At 43.3% G+C, this 25,925-nt stretch overlaps 1 protein-coding gene across 4 annotated transcripts in view; it reads left to right on the forward strand.

Moving 5' to 3' along the window:
* The window catches only part of Itpr2 (inositol 1,4,5-trisphosphate receptor type 2), a 414,122-nt gene that overhangs the window by 149,993 nt on the left and 238,204 nt on the right, over nt 1-25,925 (forward strand). For all 4 annotated transcript variants that reach the window (XM_027430112.2, XM_035448791.1, XM_035448792.1 and 1 more), the window contains 3 exons: nt 6,162-6,219; nt 10,258-10,423; nt 12,173-12,346. In XM_027430112.2, coding sequence (XP_027285913.1) covers nt 6,162-6,219; nt 10,258-10,423; nt 12,173-12,346 — 398 coding nt within the window. The remainder of the gene's footprint in view (nt 1-6,161; nt 6,220-10,257; nt 10,424-12,172; nt 12,347-25,925) is intronic.

A 25,925-nucleotide genomic window follows, 5' to 3' on the forward strand; every position in this document is an offset into this window, starting at 1 on the left:
AGTACTGATTTCCAAGGGGCTGTAAAAATTTGCACTTCAGCCAGCAATGGAGGAGTGTTCCCCTTACTCCACATCCGCTCCAGCATGAGCTGTCATCAGTGTTTTTGATCGTAGCCATTCTGGCAGGAGCAAGATGGTACCTCAGAGATGGTTTGACTTGCACTTCTCTGATGGCTAAGGATGTTGAGCACTTCCTTAAGTGTCTTTCTGCTGTTTGAGATTGTTCTCTCGAGAGCTCTCAATATCTGTACCCCATATTTTCATTAGATTATTTTGTAGTTTGATGTCTAGTTTCTTGAGTTCTTTATATGTTTTGGAGATAAGCCCTCTGTCAGATGTGGGTTTGGTCAAGATCTTTTCCCATTCTGTAGGAAGTCATTTTGTCTTGTTGACTGTGTCCTTTGCTTTGCAGAAGCTTCTCGGTTTCAGGAGGTCCCATTTATTAATTGTTGATCTCAGTGTCTGTGCTACTGGTGTGCTATTTAGGAAGTGGTCTCCTGTGTTCAAGGCTACTTCCCACTCTCTCTTCTTTGAGGTTCAGTGTGGTTGGTTTTATGCTGATATATTTGACCCATTTGGACTTGAGTTTTGTGCGTGGGGTAGATACAGACCTACTTGCATTCTTCTACACGTCAACATCCACTTACGCCAGCACCATTTGTTAAAGATGCCTTGTTTTTTCCATTTTATAATTTTAGCCTTTTTTTTTTGTAAAAAAAATCAGGTGTTCATGGTTATATGGATTGATATCAGGGTCTTTGATTCGATTCCATTGGTCTACCTGTCTGTTTTTGTGCCAATACCAAGCTTTTTTTGTTACTGTGGCTCTATAGTAGAGTTTGAAGTAGAGTTTGAAGTCAGGGATGGTGATGCCTCCAGAATTTCCTTTATTATACAGGATTGTTTTGGCTATCCTTGTTTTTTGTTTTTTCATATGAAGTTGAGTATCATTCTTCTGAAGTTTGTGAAGAATTATGCTTGGATTTTGATGGGGATTGCATTGAATCTATAGGTTGCTTTTGCTAAGATTGTCATTTTTACTATGTTAATCTTACCTATCCAAGAGCATGGGAGATCTTTCCATTTTCTGATATCTTCTTAAATTTCTTTTTCCACAGATTTAAAGTTCCCGTCATACAGGTCTTTCACTTGTTTGATTAGAGTTACCCAAGGTATTTTATGTTATTTGTGGCTATTGTGAAGGGTGATGTTTCCCTGATTTCTTTCTTGGCCCTTTATCATTTGTATATAGGAGGGCTACTGATTTTTTTGAGTTAATGTTGTATCCTGCCACATAACTGAATGTGTTTATCAGCTGTAGGAGTTTCTGGTAGAATTTTTGACTCTCTCATGTATACTATCCTATCATCAGCATACAGTGAAAGTTTGACTTCTCCCTTTCCAATTTGTATTCCCTTTGAATTTTTCTCCATTTAATTTGATGTTAGGTATTGGCTTGCTGTATATTGCTTTACTGTGTTTAGGAATGTTCCTTTTATCCCTGATCTCTCCAAAACCTTTATCATGAAGAGGTGTTGGATTTTGTCAAAGGCCTTTTCAGCATCTAATACAATTATCATGTTTTTTTTTTCTTTCAGTTTATTTATGTGGTGAATTAGATTGATGGATTTTCATACGTTGAAACATTCCTGTATTTCTGGGATGAAGCCTACTTGATCATGGTGGATGATTTTTTCATGTGTTCTTGGATTTGATTTGGCAGTATTTTATTGAGTATTTTTGCATTAGTATTCATGAGGGAGATTGGTCTGTAGTTCTCTTTCTTAGTTGTATCTTTGTGTGGTATCAGCATAACTGTGGTCTTATAAAAAGAGTTTGTTAATCTTTCTTCTGTTTCTATTGTGTGGAACAATTTGAAGAGTATCGTTATTAGCTCTTCTGTGAAATTCAGGCAGAATTCTGCACTGAAACCATGTGGTCCTGTTTTATTTCTGGTGGAGAGACTTTTGATGACTCTTTCTATTATTTTAGGGGTTATAGGTCTATTTAATTTGTTTATCGGTTTTGATTTAATTTTGATATATGGTACTCATCCAGGAAATTGTCCATTTCCTTGAAATTTTCCAATTTAGTGGAGTTTTGAAGTATGACCTGATGATTCTCTGGATTTCCTCAGTGTCTGTTGTTATGTCCCCTTTTCATTTCTGATTTTGTTAATTTGGGTATTCTCTGTCTGACTTTTGGTTTGTTTATCTTGTTGACTTTTTCAAAGAACTAACTCTTTGTTTCATTGATTCTTTGTATTGTTCTCTTTGCTTCTATTTTATTGATTTCAGCCCTCATTTTGATTATTTCCAGCCATCTACTCCTCCTGGGTGAGTTTGCTTCTTTTTATTCTAGCGCTTTCACTTGTTCTGTTAGTTCACTGGTGTGGAATTTTTCTAGATTCTTTATGTAGGCATTTAGTGCTATGAACTTTTCTCTTAGCACTGCTTTCATTGACTCATAAGTTTGGGTATGTTGTGCAGTCATTTTCATTGAATTTTGGGAAGCCTTTAATTTCTTTTTTTTTTTAATTAAATTTCTTCCTTGACCCATTGGTGATTCATTTGAGTATTGTTCAATTTCCATGAGTTTGTGGGTTTTCTGCAGTTAGTGTTACTATTGAATTCTAACTTTAAACCATGATGATCTGATAAGATACAGGGGGTTATTCCAATTTTTAAATATCTGTTGAGATTTATTTTGTTGGTGAGTATGTGGTCAATTTTAGAGAAAGTTCCATGAGATGATGAGAAGAAGGTATATTCTTTTGTGTTTGGGAGGAATATTCTATATTTCTGTTAAGCCCATTTGAGTCAAAACATCTGTTAATTCATCTATTTCTCTGTTAGGTTTCTGTCTGGCAGACCTGTCCATTAGTGAAATTGGGATGTTGAAGTCTCCCACTGTTAGTGTTTCGGGCTTCACGTGTGATTTAAGCTTTAGTAATGTTTCTTTTACAAATGTGGGTGCCCTTGTATTTGGAGCACATATGCTCAGAATTGAGACTTCATCTTGATGGATTTTTCTTGTGACAAATATGAAATGTTCTTCTTCATCTCTTTTGGTTACTTTTAGTTTGAAGTCTATTTTGTTAGATATTAGGATAGCTATACCAGCTTGTTTCTTAGGTCCATTTGATTGGAAAAAATCTTTTCCCAATCCTTTTTTTTTCCAGACAGGATTTCTCGGTATTGTTTTGGAGCCTGTCCTGGAACTCGCTCTGTAGACCGGGCTGGTCTCAAACTCACAGAGATCCGCCTGTCTCTGCTTCCTGAGTGCTGGGATTAAAGGTGTGCACCACTAATGCCTGGCTCCCAATCCTTTACTTTAAGGTAATGCCTGTGTTTGTAGTTGAGGTGTGTTTCTTGTATGCAGCAGAAGGCTGGATTCTGCTTTTGTATCCATTCTGTTAGCCTGTGTCTTTTTATAGGTGAATTGAGACTATTGATATTAAGGGCTATTAATGACCAGTGTTTGCTAGTTCCAGTTATTTTGTTGTTGTGTATACATTTCCATGCTTTGCAATTTGCTGTTATGGGATTATCTTTTGCCTGTGTTTTTTGTGGGTGTAACTAATTTCCTTGGGTTGGAGTTTTCCTTCTAGTTTATTGATAGGTATTGTTTAAATATTGTTTTGCCATGGAATATTTTGTTTTCTCCATCTATGGTGATGGAAAGTTTTGCTGGGTATAATAGTCTGGGTTGGCATCCATGGTCCCTTAGTGTCCCTTAGTGTCTGCATAACATCTGTACAGGACCTTCTGGCTTTCATTGTTTCCATTGAGAAGTCAGGTGTGATTCTGATAGGTTTGCCTTTATATGTTACTTAGCCTTTTTCCATTGTGGCTCTTAATATTCTTTCTTTATTCTGTATGTTTAGTGTTTTATTATTATTTGGCGAGAGAAATTTTTTTCTTTTTTGGTCCAGCGTATTTGGTGTTCTGTAATCTTCTTGTACTTTCATAGGTATGCTCTTCTTTAGATTGGAAACGTTTTCTTCCATGATTTTGTTGAATATGTTTTCTGTGTCTTTGAGCTAGAATTCCTCTCCTTCTACTATTCCTATTATACTTAGATCCAGTGTTCTCATGGTGTCCCAGATTTCCTGAATATTTTGTGTTAGGAATTTGTTGGATTTAACATTTTCTTTGTCTGATGAATCTATTACCTCTGTTGTATCTTCAGTGCCTGAGATTATCTTTTTCATCTCCTGTATTCTGTTGTTTACACCTGCATCTGTGGTTCCTGTTCATTTACCCAGATTTTCCATTTCCAGGATTTCCTCAGTTTGTGTTTTCTTTATTGCCTCTATTTCATTTTTTAAGTCTTGAACTGTTTGTTGCCTTTGCCTGTTTGATTGCCTTTTCTTGGTTTTCTTTTAGGGATATGTTGATTTCTTGTTTTTTGTTTGTCTTTCCCTCCATTTCTTTAAGGGAGTTTTTCATTTCCTCTTTAGGGGCTTCTATTATCGTCATAAAGTCGTTTTAAGGCTATTTTCTTCTGCTTCCACTGTGTTGGGATGTTCGGGTCTTGCTGTTGTAGAGTCCCTAGTTTCTGGAGGCGCCACATGACTCTTCATGTTGTTGAATGTGTTCTTATCTTCTTGTCTATCCATCTCTTCTTCTGATCAGCCCAGGTACAGCCTGTGCTTCAGGGCATCCCTCTTTCTCCAGTTGGTGTAGTTGTGGGATGCCACTCTGTTGATTGCTCCTCCAGGAGCAGGCAGGGCTGAGTCACTGATGGCTGCTCCTCTAGGTGCAGGTGGTTCTGATGCTCCAGAGGTCACTGACGCTGCTGGGTGTCACATACAGAGAATGGCACTGAAGGCTGGATGGGACACAGGTGCTCTTTCCCAGAGGAGCTTCTTACTACTGTTTCTGGAAGCCACTGCTGCCAATGCTTCAGCATTGCCCAGTTCATGCACTGTCTGCTCCCTGGTTGGTTATGACCTGCCTGGCCCTTCCTCTCCCCAGTTGGTAGGGAAGAAGGAATTTCAAATGTAGAAAGGTCACATTGAAGGAGGAACAGAGTGGCTCTTTACATGGATTTTAATTCCTTAAAAAATGCTTTTCCCTTGGGTCTGGAGAGATGGACCAGCTGTCAAGAGCACTGGCTGATCTTGAACCCTCATTAGGTTCCTGACATCCTCATGGTGTCTCACAACTGTATGTAACTCTAGTCCCAGGGCATCTGAGATCCTTTTCTGGCCTCTGTGGACACTGCACACAGGTGGTGCAGAGACAAACATGCAGGAACAGCATCCATACACATGAAATAAAAGTAAAGGAGAAAGAATTGTTCTTCTGTGCCATTAGCAGTGCAATATTGTGTGTTTTTATGGAGGGACACATGTATATTTGACTTATCAAATACAAACATACACACTTAGAAATAAGAGCGCCTTTGCTAAGATGCCTGTTGATCTGTTAACGCATCTGACGGCAGTAATATATAGTGTAAGTAATATAAGCACAGCTTATATTAAAGGATTGAAGAGTGAGATAGCACATTTGTAGCCTGGATTCAATATATAGCATCTGAATACACACACACACACACACACACACACACACACACACACACACACACACACACGCAGAAACTGCAATTAAGATGTTCAAGTTTGTTCTAGTTTTGTTTTTGTTGTTGTGATAAAATACTCTGGTAAAAAGTAGTTTAGGGGAGAAAGGGGTTTGTTTCAGTCTATATCTTCAGGTTATGGTCTATCGTGACGGGGAAGTCACAGAACATGCCCTTGAGAGAACGGGTCATCATATCATGTCCACACTCAGTCATATCATGTCCACAGGAGAGAGAAGTCATTGCACACATGCTTGCTTATTTGTGCTCAGCTTGACTTCTGTATAGTTCAGGACCTCCTACCTAGGGAATGGTGCCACCCATGGTGGGCTGGATCTTCCCACATCAATGAACATTAGTAATCAAGACAGCCCCGCCCACGTGTCTACAGGCTAACCCAATATAGACAATTCCTCATTGTGATTCTACATTATGTCAAGTTGACAAAGCGCCATCACACTGATTGAGTGGAACTGTATTGTAACTTTCTGAGCTATTAATGTTCGGTGTCACAAAAAGTGTTAAAATAACATGAATTAAAACAAGATGAAGACTCTCCCTGTGTGTCTTCACAGCTATTGTTCCTGACATTGATGAGATTGCAGCCCGGGCAGAAACGATGTTTGCTGGAAGGTACTGTAATGAATCTTTTTATCTTACATGCGAGATACCTAGAATTTTGTCTAGTTTGTTATCATTCATCTTTTTGTGCCTGGTTAGATACCCCAGTTGCTGCTAACATAATTTCTGCCAGAAATGAAGGTTGGAATTTACTCTAGACACCTTAAACGATGGGAGAAAAGAGATCCATGTATTTAACATCTCGGAATTCTTAGCTTTTCTTTCCTTAGATGATGGCAGCACACAGATGCCCTCTAGCTCCCTTGACAGAAACTTGTTGTATCTTGTAACACATTACGTCCCAGAGTCTTAGATCTCTGTGGCAAGAAAGTAGCGTCTTTTGATGTTATCCTTAACTTTATGCATGAGAAACCAGGCATTTCTTGCCATTTAGAAGTGTCCACGATGGAAGAAAATAAGGTGTCTGATGTGACCACTCTCCTTTGCTTGCCACGTCCTGGCATGTATTGTTGTCAAGTTTATTTTTCAGAAATGAAACAATAGCAGTCAAAATGAGAAAGTAAATGTCAACTAGAATTACTGAGATTCATTTTTATTACAGACCTGAGGTAACCTGAGGAGATAGAACTGTCCACACCGAACTCCCTACTGCCTCTTTTTTCTTAGAGAGGGGAAAAAGGGGGCTGGAGAGATGGCTCAGAGTTTAAGAAAGGGGGAAAAGGATTAATAATTAACATAACTGTAAGATCCACGGTTTCATAGTAGCCTGGGCTACGTAGTGAGAATCTGTCTAGGGGAGGAGGGAGGCGGCAGGAGGGAGGAGGGAAGGACAGAGTGCCCAGATTTATTGTTTAGTGAACATTTGGTATAGCTTTATTTTTCTACTGTTATGATTTCCTATTGAAGTATTTTATTATTCTAGGGAAGAAAGATAAATCCAGCCTATGATTTTATCTTAAGACACAGACATGAACTGCTTAATGTCACTTTGGCCAAAGATGGCTCCAGGTGATAGATCGATGAGGATAGAATTGTGTTCTATAACATGGCAAGAACTGAAAAATTCCCAGAGACGAGTGACTTCATAGCCATCGGTTGTTAGATTGCAGTGTGTTAGTGTCTGTGGAGGGGCTTGAGGAAAGCACCAGACAGCCAACTGTGTCAGTGTGTGGCGTGTGCAGCCACACACGCAGCATGCAGTACTTGAGAGTGACTGTTGCTGGCTTATGCATTGAATATATTTTTAACCATTATTTTGGTGTGTCTGTATGTGCAGGCACACGTGTGTGCATGTGTCAGAGTGTGTGTGCATGTGTGAGAGTGTATGTATGCATGTAACTACGTGTGCATGCAGTGTGTGAGTGTGTGTGTATGTGTGTGTGCATGTGTGAGTGTGTGCCTGTGTGTATGTGTGCATGTGTGTGTGTGTGTGAGACAGTGTATCCATGCATGTATGCATGTGTGAGAGTGTGTATATGTGTGCATGTAAGTATGTGTGCATGCACGTGTGAGAGTGTTTGTGTTCATGTGTTCATGTGTGTGCATATGTGAGAGTGTGTGTTCATGTGTGAATGTTCATGTGTGAGAGTGTGTGTGCATGTGTGAGAGTGTATGTATGGGTGTAACTACATGTGCATGCAGTGTATGAGTGTGTGTGCATGTGTGTGTGTGCCTGTGTGTTTGTGCGCATGTAAGTATGTGTGCATGTGTGTGTGAGTGTGTGAGACAGTGTATTCATGCATGTGTGCAAGTGTGAGAATGTGTGCACATGTGTGAATGTGTGTATGTGCATGTAAGTATGTGTGCATGCATGTGTGTGTGTGAGTGTGTGTATTGTGAGTGTGTGTGTGTGCATGTAAGTACGTGTGCATGCATGTGTGTGTGAGTGTGTATATGTGTGAGTGTGTGTGTGCATGTAAGTACGTGTGCATGCGTGTGTGTGTGTGTATTGTGAGTGTGTGTGCATGTAAGTACGTGTGCATGCGTTTGTGTGTGAGTGTGTGTATGTGTGTGTGTGCATGTAAGTACATGTGTATGTGTGTGTGAGTGTGTGTATTGTGAGTGTGTGTGCATGTAAGTATGTGTGCATGTGTGTGTGTGATTGTGTGTATGTGTGAGTGTGTGTGCATGTAAGTACGTGTGCATATGTGTGTGAGTGTGTGTATTGTGAGTGTGTGTGTGCATGTAAGTATGTGTGCATGTGTGTGTGTGTGATTGTGTGTATGTGTGAGTGTGTGCATGTAAGTATGTGTGCATGCGTGTGTGTGTGTGTGTGTGTGAGTGTATAAGTGTGAGTGTGTGCATGCAAGTACGTGTGCATGCATGTGTGTGTGAGTGTATGTGTGAGTGTGTGCATGTAAGTACGTGTGCATGCGTGTGTGAGTGTATAAGTGTGAGTGTGTGCATGCAAGTACGTGTGCATGCATGTGTGAGTGTGTGAATGTGTGAGTGTGTGTGCATGTAAGTATGTGTGCATGTGTGTGAGTGTGTGTATTGTGAGTGTGTGTGTGCATGTAAGTACGTGTGCATGTGTGTGTGTGTGACTGTGTGTATTGTGAGTGTGTGTGCATGTAAGTACGTGTGCATGTGTTTGTGAGTGTGTATTGTGAGTGTGTGTGCATGTAAGTATGTGTGCATGCGTGTGTGTGTGTGTGATTGTGTGTATGTGTGAGTGTGTGTGCATGTAAGTACGTGTGTGTGTGTGTGTGTGTGAGTGTGTGTATGTGTGAGTGTGTGTGTGCATATAAGTACGTGTGCATGTGTTGTGAGTGTGTATTGTGAGTGAGTGTGTGCATGTAAGTATGTGTGCATGCGTGTGTGTGTATGTGTGTGTGTGTGTGTGTGAGTGTGTGTATTGTGAGTGTGTGTGCATGTAGGTACGTGTGTATGTGTGAGTGTGTGTGCATGTAGGTACCTGTGCATGTGTGTGTGAGTGTGTGTATGTGTGAGTGTGTATGTGTGCATGTAAGTACGTGTGCATGCGTGTGTGCACGTGTGATCAGCAGCATCTCGTGCCCCTTGCCTCCCAATTGCATCACTTCTCATGTGCTTTGTTTAACCTTGTGTTGCTTTGTTCATCGGGATCCTAGATTCCATACATTATAATCTGTCTGTCATGTATGTATCAATCACCTACTTACATGTCTGAACATACCTGCCATTTAAAACCCATGTATACATCTGCCTATCATCCATGTATATCCATGTATCTTGTCTATCAATCACCTGTCTGTGAGTGTCTGCATCGATGGGTCTGCCATGCGCCGTATACCTGTCTCTCCGCGTATCGGTTCTGCGTGTCGGCCATTTACATGTGCATCCATCTGCTGCCTGTGTTCTGTGTATCTGTCATCTGCCATTCGTCTCTTTCATATCCATCTTCCCCCACCCATGTAACCCATACATGCATTAAACACAGGTGTGTGATAGGCTCTGTAGGCTTGCGTCATGCCCTCTGTAGTGCTTGCCCAACCACAGTCATCTAAGGGTTACATCCCAGAGCACAGCCCAGCAGCAGCAGCACATGCTCCAGAGAGATCTTTCACCCCAGGGGACCCTGTCCCCAGTCTCACTGTGCCACCAAGCACACAGAGCCCCGTGGAGATGGCTGTGTGTTTGTCACTGTCCCTCACCGCTTGCCGTGTGGTGGTCTCTTGGGCTCCAGGCTGTTGGTCGACATTATTGATAAAAGCTTTCGCAGAAGGCGACTCTTCTAGAAGAGTGGAAGGGCAAGGAGGACAAAGAGGGATAGTGGGAAAATTTGAACTAGTAATGAACTGTTATGAAAATGTCATAATGAAACCCATTATTTTATATGCTAGGTAACAATGAATCAAAAATGATGTAGGGATCACCCAGTGCTTGTTTTTCCTGTGCTCTGGTGATTAACTCTTGAGACTGGCTGAGGAACCTTCTTTGTTATTGTTCCCTCATCAATTGTGTAAGATTAAGAAGTAACAATGTCTTCCTCTGCGTCTCTTCTTTTTTGGGAAAATGAGGGTTTAAGTTTTAAAACACAGGTATAACTTCAGTGAATTTAATATAGATATCATGCGATGTGTTATTTTAGAGTTTCTTTTGGTTTTACAGGAAGGAAAAAACTCCAGTTCAGCTTGATGATGAAGGAGGCAGGACGTTCTTGCGGGTCCTCATCCACCTGATCATGCATGACTACCCCCCGCTGCTCTCGGGGGCCTTGCAGCTCTTATTCAAGCACTTCAGCCAGAGAGCAGAAGTGCTGCAGGCCTTTAAACAGGTGAGCTGGGGCTGGGTGCCTGCTTGACGAGCTCTCTCGGGCTCTGGGTTCAGTTCTCAGCTCTGTCCCAAGAAAACGAACACCCGAGATGGAGGGCCCTGGAAAAGGAACACCTGAGAATTCCTGGAGTTCTGAAGGTGTTTGTAGCCCGTCAGATGGTAGCTGCAGATGAGGCTGTGTTCCATGGACCCTCTCTTGCTCTGTAGTACAGGCTGGCTCAGAATTCAGTTCATTGCTCGGATTGACCTTGAACTCTTGGCAATCCCCCTGCCTCTGCCCCTGGAGTGCTGGAATTGCAGGCGTGCACTGCAATACCTGGCTTGTTACTTTGTGTTCTGAAATATAGATGTGGTCCTGTCTGTGTGCCTAGACAGGAGCTGCTTCAGAATGAGTCTCCCACAGGTGATCTTCAGTCAGTATCTTTATAAAAATGACAGTCTCTAGAATTTAGGAAGTGCTGCTGGAACAATAACCTATTAGAAATTTTGTTGCTGCTGTGGTTATTTTGACTACAGAATTTAATGATGTACCTGGCAAGCCATAGCTTCAAAATAAATATTTTGTGATTAAAAATGGAGAACATCCAAAGAAAGGAACTGTAATGGGGGATCCATCTTGTCCCCTGTGATGGGATCTAGTCTATCTTCTGTGATGGGATCTAGTCTGTTTTCTCTGATGGGATCCATCCTGTGCCCTGTGATGGGGTCCATCCTGTCCCCGTGATGGGATCTGGGCTGTCTTCTGTGATGGGATCTGGGCTGTCTTCTGTGATGGGATCTGGCCTGTCTTCTGTGATGGGATCTGGTCTGTCTTCTGTGATGGGATCTGGGCTGTCTTCTGTGATGGGATCTGGGCTGTCTTCTGTGATGGGATCTGGCCTGTCTTCCATGATGTTTGGATTGCACATTAATCTCACAGTGATTACTTGCAAGTATGGCTATCTCACTGATGTTTTGTGTTTAGTGGAGTGTGAACCTGTATTAGCAGTTTTGAAGATGCTAGCAGATATGAAGGAGTTAATGGTAGCCATTTAGATGCATATGTTTTACATGTATGTGCCCTGTAGTGTGTATAAACTATAAATTGTATGGTGGTCTCAAGCTCTGAAACTGCTGTTTATACTAGCAAACGTATTGTAACCATTAATATTTTCTTCCATGGGTTTTTATACTTTGACTTTTCAAACAGATACAAGTCTAGAGAAACCTCAGAAAAATGAACTTGAACAATGAAATTAGAGTTAGATTATCTTGTAAAAGAAGATTTGTTTACTCTTGATTTATTTATATGGGTATTTGCACTCATGTAAGCATATGTACCTAATGTGTTCAGGACCCATGGTGGCCAGCAGAGGGTGTCGGGTCTCTGGGAACTGGAGTTGCAGGAGGTTGCGAGCACCATGTGTGTTCTGGGAACTGAGTTTGGGTCCTCTGTAAATGCGGGAGGTGCTCTTAATCCCTGGGCCGTTTCTCCAACCCCCACAACTTTATGTTAAATTACTTGTCAGCATTTTGGAAGCTTTTTGAGAGCACACATCTAAGAATTCCTTTTCGCGTGTGAGCATATTGGTTAGAGTTCGTGAATACTTGCAGGAAGATTTTCAGACGGAATACACATAAGTATGCGTAAGTGTTCGGAAGTGTTGAATTTCATCTAGAGAGTGGCTGAAGATGGGATTTCGGGTGTGCAGGAGCCAGGGACACAGAAGGCTGGGAGAGCGCTCTAAGGGTGAAACTCTCGTGTCCTCAGGTGCAGCTGCTGGTGTCGAACCAGGATGTGGATAACTACAAGCAAATCAAGGCGGATCTCGACCAGCTCAGGCTGACGGTGGAAAAATCTGAGTTGTGGGTTGAGAAGAGCAGCAGCTATGAGAATGGAGAGATTGGCGAAGGCCAGGCCAAAGGAGGCGAAGAGACAAATGAGGTTTGTTTCCAAGGTCACTTTCAGGAAGAAAATTACTTATTTCTGATTGAGCGCTTAATTGAAATGTGTGTCTGTGCACCGCGCCTGTAGTACCCATACAGGCCAGAGGGGGCACCATACCCCCCGAACGGGGGATACAGAGCGTTATGAGCCGTTGTATGGGTGTTGGGAACCAAACGAGGGCCCTGTGGAAGAGCAGCTGCTCTCTTACCTGTGTTTAACGGGGGGGGGGGGGGGTCCAGCCCCCACTTTTTTTTTAAAATAAAAGTGTTACTGGTAATGCTTTTATGAAAGCCAGTTACCACCGAAGTCCTAATTGGTGGTTTCTGGAAAGAAGCTTATACTCCTCAGGAGCATCAGTGGTGTGGAGAGGCTCACTCAGCACAGGTCTGGGAGTATTGCTTCGGGTTGTAGATTGGCAGCACAGAAAGTGCTGCCAATTAAATATTAATTAAATAAATAATTTAATTAATTTTATTAATTAAATTAATATTTTATTAATTAAATAAATAAATTAAATATTAACATTAAACATTAGAAATGCCGAAGAGTTACGACGAGGTGGAGGTGAAGTGGTGGCATCCCACCTCTGGTCTCAGGATGGTGGCTTATCTGTCATTCTTCACTTTACCATTTTAGCGTTAGTGGAATATAGATTTTCTAGTCCATACAAATTTGTTTTATGATCAGTTAGGGCCATGGGGTGGTGACACGATAAATAAAAGACCCACCGACAGATACTGGGGTTCAAACATCAAGCTGATGGTCAGAAAAGCAAAGCAGCCGGCCACTATCTCTCACCTCAAGCTCAGGCTAAAAGGGCTGATTCATGCACAAGCTCTTCACCAAGCCTCAAACTGCTGCCTTTCCTCAGCGTGGCTGGAGAATCCTGAGACTTCAATGTCTTCTTGTCCCTCTTGGTACTGAGCCTTCCTATCTTCAGTGTGGCTGGAGAATCAATGCTTCCTATCCCCAATGTGAATGCCTGATCTGAGACCCTGCTCCTGGTTTATATACCTCCCTAGTGCTGGGATTAAACGCATGTGATCCCAGGTGCTGAGATCGTCTTTGTGTGAGCTGTTTCTCTTTAGGACTGGATCACTCTTGTGTAGATCTGGGTGGCCTTGTACTCACAGAGATCTGTCTACCTCTTAATCCTGAGTCCTAGGATTAAAGGTGTGTGCCACCACCTCCTAGATTCTGGCTACTAGTATTAAAGCTGTGTGTCACCGCTGCCTGATCTCTATAGCTTGAGGCTGACTTTGCTTTTCTGAATTCTCAGTCAAGCTTTAATAAATCATGAATAATAGATCACTACAGGGTGGGGCACAGATTCTTCCATAATTCATTTCTGAAGTAAGGAATAAGTTGACATTTCTTTAGTTCTTCCCTTGTGCACAATGAAGAGCAAATACTTTTGTGTGTGGAATCTCCTTTTAAATGTCACAAAAAACTTTGGGGATGGCTGTAGGGCTGCCTTTTTAAGTTTAATAAACTAAGGCTTGGAGAAGCCCAGGGCTCTCTCAGGCCTTGAATCGGTGACTCAGCCAACATTTGGATGATAAGATCCAGGTTCTGTAAGATTGCACTTTCTGACATAATGTTAGCGAGTTGCTATGCTTTCACAAATTACAAAACCCCTTTGTTTTGAAAAAGTCATATTTTGTATGTGTTCTGGGAAGTTTACTGTTGCTTTTCATCTGACTTACACATACCTCTTTGAGTTATTTCAGTAGAAGTCTTCAGGTGGGCTGGAGAGGTGGCTCAGCAATTCAGAGCACTGGCTGTTCTTCCAAAGGGCCAGGGTTCAATTCCCAGCACCGACATGGCCACTCACAACTGTCTGTAACTCCAAGATCTGATGCCCTCACACAGACATACATGCAGGCAAAACACCAATGCACATAAAAAACAAAAATTATTAAAAAAAGAATTCAGATGAGGTGTGATGGGGAGATGTTGTTACTTCCTGGCCTTCGCTGTCTATCATTAAGGACTGTGGGGTGAGCCCTTTACTGTGGCATGGAGAGCCCGCTGTTCTCTTGGACACTTCTCAGGCACTTTCCATGCACATAAGAAAGAAGAGGGTGTATAGATGGACTGTATATATTCTCAAGGTAAAACTGTGTAGCTTGTGGCGTAGAGAACTGGTTCTCTAGGGGATTCAAACAAGTGAGTAATGAAGCTGACACTTATTTGCTGAGTTCCAGATTTATTGATTCGGGAAGTGGAGATTACTTTAGGTATGTTGATTAGGAGGTGGTTTAAATATGAGGAATTAAGTATTTGGAAAATCTGGAGTGTGGAGGCTGCCATTGGACTGTTGACTTGAAGGTCAAATGATCACAGTGTTGAATGGAGACGCCACTTGTGAGGCAAAGGCTGCTTTGTGGCCATGTCCGTGGCTGCATCTGCCACCATAGACTCCCTCTGTGAATGTATGGGGAGTGACAGTGAATACGAATCTCTTAGGAGATTCCATGTCTGCTGGAATTTTCCTTTTGGCTCCCACAATTCCTGGGAGATGCCTTGTAGTTTCCTCCTGGCCTCTAGGTTGCAAGTGAGCTCATCTCACTGGCTTGGGCTGAATTGGATTTAGAATGGTCACTGCAGGGGAGCTGGAGAGACTGGCTGCAGGCAGAGCTAAGTGAAGGAAGACAACCTGATTTTTTTATTTTTTCTTGTCAAACTGCAGTTTTATATCCTTAAACCAATCCTTTCCCCATTGTTAAAAGACCCACATTGAAGCCTAATAGGCACAATTCTGCTCTCTGTTCCCATAAGTTCATCATTTCTAGGTTACACATAAAATTGAAATTGTGTGACATTTGTCTTCCAGTGAAGACAGCCTGATTTAATACCCAGAGCACAGATGATAATACAGAGACGATCAGTAGGGGTGTGAGAGGGTTGGAACCAGATACCCCAAGATCTACTGCTCAGCATATGTGCAACTCAGAGTAACTTGCTTACATTTTCCAAGATTTATTTTTATCATCTACAACATGGACAGTGCAGTATACTGTAAGGAGTCAGTGAGCCAGTCCTTGGTGATGATGATGATGATGATGGTGTGTGTGTGTGTGTGTGTGTGTGTGTGTGTGTGTGTGTGTGTGTGTGTGCTGGTTAGGGGTTTTTTCCTGTCACTTGAATACAATCGTGGGTCATCTGGGAATTGGGACCCTCACCTGAAAAAACACCACCAGTTAGCATGACTTCAGTGGACAATCAATCATTAGCATGGCCTCAGTGGACAGTCAGTTAACATTGCCTCATTGGTCTTGAACAACTGACAATATGAATAGTAAGTTGACATTAGATACCAGAAAAAGCAAGCAGTAAGACCCTTCCTTCCTTCCTTCCTTCCTTCCTTCCTTCCTTCCTTCCTTCCTTCCTTCCTTTCTTTCTTTCTTTCTTTCTTTCTTTCTTTCTTTCTTTCTGTGTGTATGTCATGGATATATAAGTGCTTTTACAGGCCTCTTAGAACTGGAGTTACAGGCTGTTATGAACTATGAACTGCCCAATGTGGACCCTGGGAACTGAACTTGGGTCCTCTGCAAGAGCAGCAAATTTTCTTAACCATCGAGCCATCTTTCAAGCCTGTGCAACCTTAATTTATTGCTTCAGGCTTGTCATCATGGACCAGTGGGCTTAATTCTGAGGCTGCCCCTGACCATATCCTAGCAGCAGCATTCTGGTGTCAAATCCGTGACCACCACCTAGAATGAAAGGGTCTTTCTGAGTCTCCTGTTTAGGGACGAGAGAGCCTGTCCCAGGAGTCCTTCTAGTACCTTCTCTGAATCCTGGACACATTTTACCATTAAACCTGTGGGCTAAGACATCTGTGCCAATTAGTGTTTATTGTCAACTCGACACAAGCTAGAGTCATCCAGGAAGAAGGAACCTTAACTGAGGGATTGCCTCCATCAGACTGACCTGTGGACATGTTTGTGGGAAATTGTCTTGCCTATTCATTGACGTAGAAGAGCACAGTGCACTGTGGGTAACACCATTTCTGGGCAGGGCAGGTGGTCCTGGGTTATATTAGGAAGCCAGCTAAGCATATACCTGTGGAGGGAGCCAACAAGGGGCGTTCTTTCATGGTTTCTGTTTCAAGTTCCCTCAGGGATGACCTGGAGTGTATGCTGAATAAATCCTTTGCCCTTTAAGTTAAATGTGGTCAGTGTTTAATCACACCAGTAAGAGCCAGACTTGGAACGGTGCGTATCTTAAGAGACAGAACACTACTGGTAATAAGCCCCTGTGCCTTAGACTACTCCCACGAGTTTTTTAGCTTCCTTGTTTAATGGTCTTCTCCTATGTGGTTGCATTTCTGAAACACAAGAAATGCATGGGAGATAGCTCGGGCTGTTTTGGATCTGCTGTCTCCAATCCTTGTTGAGTGCAGCAACAGTTCATCTGTATGCGATAGTCTGCATTGGTGCCTTGTCACACATGGCTTTTTAATCAGCTGGTGGCGGACTTCTGGGCTCTTTGCAGTGCTGATGTCTGAAGGAAATGCGCTATCAGAAGCGGCGCTATGTTGGTCTTTGGATTCCACCAGTGGACTTAGAGGTTTGTTTTAGATTCATCGTCTTATTTCTTCCAGTTTAGATAAAGCTGAGTTCTGTTGAGGCAGGTAACGAGTTCCTGTTTGTTCATGTGTACCTGACAATGATGCTGGACTGGGGAGGTGGCTAAGTGGTTAGCGCACTTGCTGCCCAAATGTGAGAGGCAGGTGTTTGGATGTCTATAACCTATGTAAAAGCTGCAGGGCATGGCAGGTGGCCCATAATTCCGGCATCAAAAGACAGAAATGTCGAGTCTCTAGAGCAAGCTGGCTAGCCAGGCTGGACACATAGACAAGCTGTGGTTTGGACTGACAAACCCTGCCTCAGTGAAAAGGTCAGACAGAGAGCAATGGAGATGATTCCAGACAACACCCCGGCCCCCTCGTGTAACTCCTTGTCCTCTGCCCCCATGGCGGCCGTGAAGAGGTTTGCTGCGTGTTGAAACAGTTGGATCTTAATTTTGAAACTCCAGTTAAGTATATGTTAAACCTTGTTAGTGTGCCTGTTGGTAACATGTCAATATAAATATGTATCTGTTAATTTTAGTTTCATCTTTCTCAAGTCTGTTATCTTGCAGTAAACACTGAATCATTTATTGGAATTCATGCATATGTGTTTTCACCCACAACTTATTTAAAGTTTACCATACCAAATGAAAATTTAACTTCAGCCATTGTACGTTTTCATAACTGAAAATTAACCTTTTTCACATTTGTTTGGTGGTTTCCATCAGATGTTATTGCTTTTTACATTTTCCGATTCTTGTTACTTGATATTCTGTATACTGTGAAGTAATTGGGAGGTGCTTTTCTAATTTTTAAAAATTTTACTTTTTAAGATTTGTTTTTATGCACAGTTATCTTTTGCCTACATGTGTGTCTATGTACCACATGCGTGCCTGGCATCTATGGCACCAGAGGAAGGCATCAGATCCCCTGGACCTGTGTTACAGGGCGTTGTGAGCTGCCATGTGGGTGCTGGGAACTGAACCTGGGTCCTCTGCAAGTGTGACAAGAGCTCTTAACCGCTGAGCCGTCTCTCCAACCCTACTTGGAAATTTCTAAGAATACTTATTTCATTATATTTCTGCTCATTTCTGATTATGAATTCTTACGTTTCCTTTACAGACACATTTTCAGAACAGTTTTGGTTTAGAGAGAAATTGCACGTGACTAGCAGGGGGCGCTCGTACACTTCCCGCCTTGCTTTATTGAGGGCTCACTGTCTCTGCAGCACATCCTACACACAGTTCTGAGAAAATGAATACTGTCACCCACAACAGCACCCGTAGAGTAGATCCACGGCCCGGACAGCCCCGCACTTCACCCATCCACCTCGCGTCTCGGAGGCCCCGGAGACTCTGAGGTTTCACGTTTTGCAGAATGCAGTGTGGTTGGGTCACATGACAACAGGCTTCTTTGACTTAATGTGTTTGTAACGTTTTCTCACATCCCATGTAGACAGACTACGCTTGTCTCTGTGATACTTCGCGTGTGGGTGTTCTACTGTTTCTGAGTACATGTCCAGCTAAGGATGCCTTTTTGGTTGTGAGATATTACAGCTCCTTGCTTGCAGATTCTGAGCTTGCGTGTTTTTATATCCAGTAGACAGAAGTAGATTTGAAGTAGAAAGAAGAAAGTTCTTTCCTTCCTCGGGCAATTGTAGTTCTCCAGACTGTTGCCAGGGGGCGCTGCCAGTCTGAGCCCACAGACATCCTCAGCTGCTAACCTGTCTCAAGTCAGGCATCTTGGGTTTAGAGCCCAGAAAGTTGACACTTTCTCAGAGCCTGGGTCCTGGGCTGCAGAGCTAACAGTGGCCTTTGCCTTCTGGATGGTCCGTTCACAGCCTGTAGATTGGAGCCCTCTGGCAATGGCTCTTGCTTAGGTGATGGAAGGGGCAGGAGTTGTCCCAGAGACTGGAAATGTTGTAAATTACGTTTATATCCAGAACCTAGCTTCTTTGTAGGAAGGCATGTTCTCGCAGAAGTTGGGGCCTTTAGTAGGGTTGTTCTATTGTTATTACAAAGGTGCATTCTAAGTGCAATTCCTCTGAGGCCTGAATGTAATCTACAGAAGTTCTGTTTTGTAACCTCATTAAATACGGACTTTGGGGGTCTCTTTATGAATGGGAATTCTAGTCCCAGATCTTGGAGTGGGTTTTTCTTTCTGTACAGGAGCCTAAGGGGGCACCCCTGAGACTGTGGCCAGAGCAAAAGCCACGCTGCGTGGGTGCCCCTTGTCCTTCTGTGGCTGTTTCGCTGACTCACTACTGCGGTGGTTCCCTTTGATGTTTGTGGTTCTGTGGCTTCTGGCCAGAATTTTCATCTTTCTTGGCAGCCAGGCTTGCCCCAGCCTCCTCCCCCCTCCCTGTCCTGCCCTCCATATTAACACTTAGACTCTAGGACAGTTGCCAGCATGGGCGTCAGCCCCGAGGGGCATCAGTGACTCCAGGACTTCTTACCGCTCCTAAATTTTTATAAACTTTCATGGTTTCTATCTTCCTACCAAAAAGAGGCATCTTAAGTATTTTATCTGGATGCTGTCTGGAAGGGGCTGCTCACATTCTGTCTGACAGTTGTGAGCAATGGTCAGCTCTTCTGTGTTTTCATCTGTAGGTTCTGGTGTTGGCTATGGGCCATGTGGACCACAGCTGAGCCCCACCCCTGCCCTTGAGTAGAGTGTTTGTGTTTCCCTGGAGTAGAGTCTTCCTCTCAGACTCTCTGCCCAGTGTGCTATGGGTCCCTTTATCCACATGTAACCCCCTTAGCTGGCACACAGAGGAATTTCTCATTTCCGTTCCTAAAATATGAGGTCTGGAATCCATCTGATACTCCAGATATGGCCCTTGCTCTGCAGAAACGGACACCTATAAAACAGTGTGAGAAAGTCCACACACATAGCACAGGCTTGCTTTGTATTCAAGAATAATGACAACAGGACTAAGTGATTCATGTTAGAAATGGCTGGGAATTGGGAGAGTTCCAAGGAAGGAGAAAGCAGATTCCAGAAGGCTTCAGAAGAATCCAGACACCCCAGAAGGACTAGGACTAATGCGAGAGGCACTAGGAGCCTTTTGCACATGACCAGGTGTGAGTATATGAATGCACAGGGGGAAGAGGTGATGGAAACATAGGCAAATGGGTGGACGCAGAAGCCTGAAGCACCCATGTAAAATGAAGTAATTTCAGGAGAAGAAAGAAAGCATGTGAGAAGCGACAGTGCTAACTCTTACACAGATGAGGCCGGATGGTGGCGGCACACACCTTTAATCCCAGCATTCAGTAGGCAGAGGCAGGCGGATCTGTGTGAGTTCGAGACCAGCCTGGTCTACAAGAGGGAGTTCCAGGACAGCCTCCAAAGCTACAGAGAAACCCTGTCTTGGAAAACAAAAACAAAACAAAACAAAACAAAAAACCTCCTACACAGATTAATAATCTACATTGTGAGTGAACCAGCGTCCAAGGATGCTGGTAACATACGGATGAAATCCATCCTGGTGTCAGTGGGAATAGCCCATAGCAGGCAGCGTGCACTCTAGCAGGCGGTAATAGCCAGTAGCAGTCAGCATGCACTCCAGCAGGCGGTGGGCATAACAGTCCTTTGTGTCTCTGAGTGTCACAGAGGCTGTAAACAAGGCCTTTGGTATTCTGAACAAATCAGAGCCATCGGGCTCTCAGCTGCCTAAGTGTTAGAGGCAATAGAGTGACTGCTAGGGTTTGTTTATGTAATAAAAAAGTCTTCAATAGCCGAAAGTTTCAATTTTTTATTTGTTTATTTTATAAGTGATACTATTAAAAATATTTACACTCCTACTTTTAAGCCCACGGTTTAGATTTCTTATCATAATCTGATAGCACAGGTTCTTTAAGGGCTGGGGGAAAACATTTCATTTAAAAAAAAAACGAATATTGGCAAATATATGTTTTTCTCTGTGATTTATGTTGAATATATTAAATCTAAAAAGATGCTTATGTTATTTTTTTCAACCTGATAAAATGCTAGTGCAGCCTCTCATCAAAGTAAAGCTTAGCAGTGATGAAAGTGAACTTAATTACAAATGGCCCTTCATCTGCCATTCAGTGAGAGATTTCAACAGAATTTAAACAAACAAGAATTGGTAAGCATCTCTGTAGGCAAACTGTGAAATACCTTATCTTTGTGTCCTTGGGAACTTCAAATTACCCCATTGCTGGAACTGATCTCTAACGATCACAGAGAAGGGGACAGGTCCCACACCTAGTGTCTGTCAGCCATGTTCCCGAGTACCCCAGCATTGCCCTTATCCTCTCCCAAATGTGTCTTCTGGGGCGTGGGCTCTGCTGGCATCCAAAGGCTTACAGGCTGGGGGACAGCCTGTAGCAGCATCAACAAACCACTAACTCATCACCTTCAAATATGTGTTTTCTAAATTTAGAAGGGAGATTAAGTCAGGAAAGTGTCTCTGTGGGTTAAGTCAGGATTGCCCTTCCTGCTCTCACTTCTTTATTTAGTCTGTGTAGCAGGTCACCTGGGCGTCTCCGTGTTCCAGAGAGAAAACCCATAAGGGTTGTTTCCTTGTTAATTATTCCCACCATGACTTTGTTTCTCTGTTTTTTAACTATTTCTTTCTATGCTCCTGTGTAGTTTCCAGCATTTCCTTTTACTTTAAAACATTGTGTGTGTGTGTGAGTATGTGTATGAGTGTGTGTATGTGTGTGTGAGTCTGTATATGAGAATATGTATAAGTGTGTGTATATGTGTGTGTATGTGTGTGAGTGTGTGTGTGAGTGTGTGTATGTGTATGAATGTGTATATGTGTGTGAGTGTGTATATGAGAGTGTGTGTGTATGTGTGTGAGTGTGTATATGTGTGTGAGTCTGTATATGAGAATGTGTGTGAGTGTGTGTATGAGTGTGTATGTGTGTGTATGTGTATGAGTGTGTGTGTGTGCGTGTGTGTGTGTGTGTGTGTGTGTGTGTGTGTGTGTGTGTGTGTGTGTGTGTGCTGTCTCTGCCTCCTCAGTGCTGGGATTACAGGCATGCTGTTGTGCCTGGCTTCCAGTTTTTTGGTAAGAGAATTACTCACTCACTCAATGACTTTAGGGCTGATATTAAGCACCCATTTTGTTTTGTGACTAGGGGAAATATTTCCTTTTTTCAGGTTTCCTAGTTAGGTCTTTTTAATACTCACCCAGTGTACATCTCTGTCTGTTCCTTTGCTCTGAATCTTTTGTTCTTTTGGTGGGCGTGTGGTTCAGGGAATGGAATGAACTGGACAGTATCCTCAAGGGCGAAAGTCTGGTTGTCTAGAAGAGGGGCTGGCATTGTTTGGGTGTCTGTCCCTCTCTTTTCCAAGCTTCTTCAGGGACAGCTGTTGACATCTTTATGGTGCGGTCTGGGCATTTTCATGGAGGCACTCCATTGTCAATGTGTCCTTTAAAAAGTTCCAGTGGGGATGGGGAGAGCAGTTCCTTGGAAACCAGACCCACGGAGCACATCTGTGTTGCCTCTAGAGGAAGGGCTCACCTTCTCTTGCTCATGCTTGGCTTACAGTCCCTCTTCCTCCCAGAGCCACCCTTATGTGAGTCAGGGATGCTTTGGGCTCATCCTGACCACCGCAGAGTGTTATCCTTCAGCTCTGTGAAGGCTTTAACGTGTGGATGTTTTACAGTGTAGGAGAGAGGCAGGTCTGACGGTATAGTACAGTGTGCTTTTGAGGCACAAGCGGACTGGAGTCAGGCTCCAATGTGTTGATCTGCATTATGGTGGGCTTTGTGCTGTTTCTAAAATTTCTAGAACAGAAAGGTTTCCTTGGGGGACTGTCTTGTTTCAGGAGGCCTGTTTTGTTTAACTTTTTGAGCAGATGTGTCATTATTCTTTATTAGAAAGCCCTCTTTTATGCTCTAATCTTGTAAAGTACAGAGATCTCGGAGCTAGCATTGGATAACTATCTAATAATGACCTTCTGGGTAATTGATGATGTCATAGCTCCTCCCCAGGCTGGAGACACGACTTAGGCCTATCTGAGGTGTCCGCTGGATGGTTTTACAAGCTGCTGATTGATTTGAAACCCTAAGACCATTTAGTTGACACTGAGCTGATCTGGCTGCTTTGGCCAGAGTTTGGGTTTAGATGAATTTGGAATCTCTACCCTGCCAACTGTCAACCTCTGGAGCCCATCCGGGAACCACGTAGGAGGTGTAGACTATGAAGAACTGTCTGAGGGTGAACTGACTATAAATGGGAGAAGATAATCTTAAGACAGTTGAGCACACAAGCTCCAGAGACTGAGAGGATCCCTCCTAAGGTTACGACCCTCCCTATCTTGAGCTCAGAGACCCAGCCCCTCAGTTGTCTGTGCTGTTGCCTCATGAGCTTTGAAGGTGATTTTGTAGTTCACATGAGCAGATGAAACATTAGTGAAATTACTGGATGTCTTAGTTAGGTGTTTATTTCTATGAAGAGACAGCATGACCACAGCAACTCTTATAAAGAAAACATTTAACTGGGGAGGCTCGCTTACAGTTTCAGAGGTTCAGTCCATTTTATCATCATGACGGAGAACACGGTGGCGTGCAGGCAGAGATGGTGCTGGAGCTGAGAGTGCTACATTTTGTAGACAACAGGAGGTCGACTGACAGACACACTGAGGGAAGTTTGAGCAAAAGAGGCCTTAAAGTCTGCCCCAACAGTGACATACTTCCTCCAACAAGGCCACACCTCCTACTAGTGCCAATCCCTTTGGGGGCCATTTTCGTTCAAAACATCACATGAGGGATGTCTACACAGCATTCAGCTTTAATAATGACACAGGAGGCCCTAGAACAGCCTTGAAGAAAGCCAAAGCCACACGACTTCATATTATTACTTCTTATCATTTGTTTTCTGTGGAGATGTATTTGCCCTCTTAGAAAGGTGTGTGTGTGTGTGTGTGTGTGTGTGTGTGTGTGTGTGTGTGTGTGTGTGTGCTCTCGCACATGCTTGCATGTGTATACGGTTTTTAATTTGAGTTAACAGGGTATTGATAAATGTCCCTTATGGCAAAAGGTTTATGACAAACTTCCTGCAGGTGATTGATGTATGTTCTAGTTGATGGCTTTCATCCAGCGTGGAAGCCCAGAAGCAATAAGAGTCTACAAACCCAGCAGTTGTCTTGTGTGTTTTGTCTTGGGCGAAATCTCAGAACCGTGTAAGGACAGAATTTTCAGCTTGAGTTTGCAGGGCTAGAGACAAAGGTCTGGGCTCAAACAAAGAGAGACACAAACAGGACTTGTCAGTAAGGGAGGAACAGACAGTAAATCCGACTTCTCTGCTTGTTTACCAGGTATTTAAGGTCCCTCTTATGTTGATTTTCCCAAGATTCCAAGGAATCTAGAGCAGTGATTCTCAGCCTGTGGGCTGCAACCCCTTTGGGGCCAAATGACCCTTTCACAGGGGTCGCCTAAAACCACTGGAAAAACACAGATATTTACACTACAATTCACAACAGTAGCAAAACTGTAGTTAATAAGTGGCAACAAAATATTTTATGGTTTGGTGTCACCATCACACGAAGAACTGTATTAAAGGGTCGCAGCTTTAGGAAGGTTGAGAACCACTGGTCTAGAAGGTTGACGAATCCAGCTGCCGTTTCCTGGAAACAGGGTGGCTCTTTAGTCTGATACAGGAAATGCGGTGACCTGGTGCAGTGTGCAGCTGCTTAAACTGGCTGTGGGGCACTCCCACCACTTGAGGTGAGTCAAGGAGATCAGTTCACGGTCATCTTTGTCTAATTAGGAGGTTTGGGCCAACCTGGGATACACGAAATCCTGTGTAAAACAAACAGAAGACTATCAATCAAACATATTCCTTGTATTTCCTGAAGCCCAAGGAAAAGGAAGGTGTCCAGGGCACACCTTTTGTTACTTCGTCAGAGGGATGGAGAGACAAGGAAATGTGGGGAAGGAATTTGGATCTGGGTTTAGAACCCAGAAGCAAGCTATCTGCCCGCTGTGCGGCACACAGCCTCATGAGTCTATTGTGGATCCTGGACCAAGCCCTCAAGTAGCCTTACACATCTTTGAGGGAAGCAGGAATTCCTCAAGATTCCACAATGGGCCACAGTGATGTTACTTGCAAGGCCAGGTGTATTTATCTGCAGATTTTACTCATTCTGTAATCTGCCAGACATGGGCCTAGGTAGCTGGCATTGCCCTTAACGATGGAGACAAAGTGTCTCATGGCCCACAGGAGTTATCTTTCACTTATCTGAAATGTGTGTGCAGGGGTGGTGGTGAGGGGACATTCATTCTGAGTGTCAACTAAACTGAAATTGGATTGACTGACAAAACCTGAAAGATGGGCCATTACTGTTCCCCCATATGGCCTGTAGGAGTGTGGGGCGGGAAATGGACATTTGCCGTCAGAATTAGGGATAAGACTGGCTGGTCAGTGGTGTTCCTCATTGTGTGGCTCCTTCAAGAGGAGGCTTTGGACACGGCGGTGAGCAGGAGGCGTCGCCTGCTGGGCCAATCTGTGGAGGGTCAGCTCCTGAAAGTGGTGGGATGGAACGAGGAGAAGGTTTCCAATAGATGGTCTTAGTTCTCAGCTGTGGGTGCCTCATGGCTCTACGTGTTAGGATCTGGAAAGTTCTGTTTTTAAAAGCCAGAAGCAAAAAAATAAAAATAAAAAAAATAAATAAAAAAGCTGGAAGCCTCCTGCTTAGATTTTAGATGCTGGATTACTAATGCCAGTGCATTCTCTCTGTCTTCCTCCCTCCCTCTCCCCGCCTGTCGAGTGCACGCGTGCACACGCACGCACGCACGCACGCACGCACGCACGCACGCACGCACGCACGCGCACACACACACACACTCTTTTTTAAGGAAAAGAGAAAAAGAACTGTGATGAACTGTTTTGAGCAGCACTCTCTCTTCCGGGAAGACTGTTCCTGCTCTGTTTCTGAGCTCCTGGCTTATAGTCTGAATATGTAGTGTGTGATTGCATATATCCCTGTGAGATCAGCTAGCTTTGAATGCTCACCTAGAAGAAA

The sequence above is a fragment of the Cricetulus griseus genome, chromosome 8, assembly GCF_003668045.3.
Source record: "Cricetulus griseus strain 17A/GY chromosome 8, alternate assembly CriGri-PICRH-1.0, whole genome shotgun sequence".
Taxonomy (NCBI): domain Eukaryota; kingdom Metazoa; phylum Chordata; class Mammalia; order Rodentia; family Cricetidae; genus Cricetulus; species Cricetulus griseus.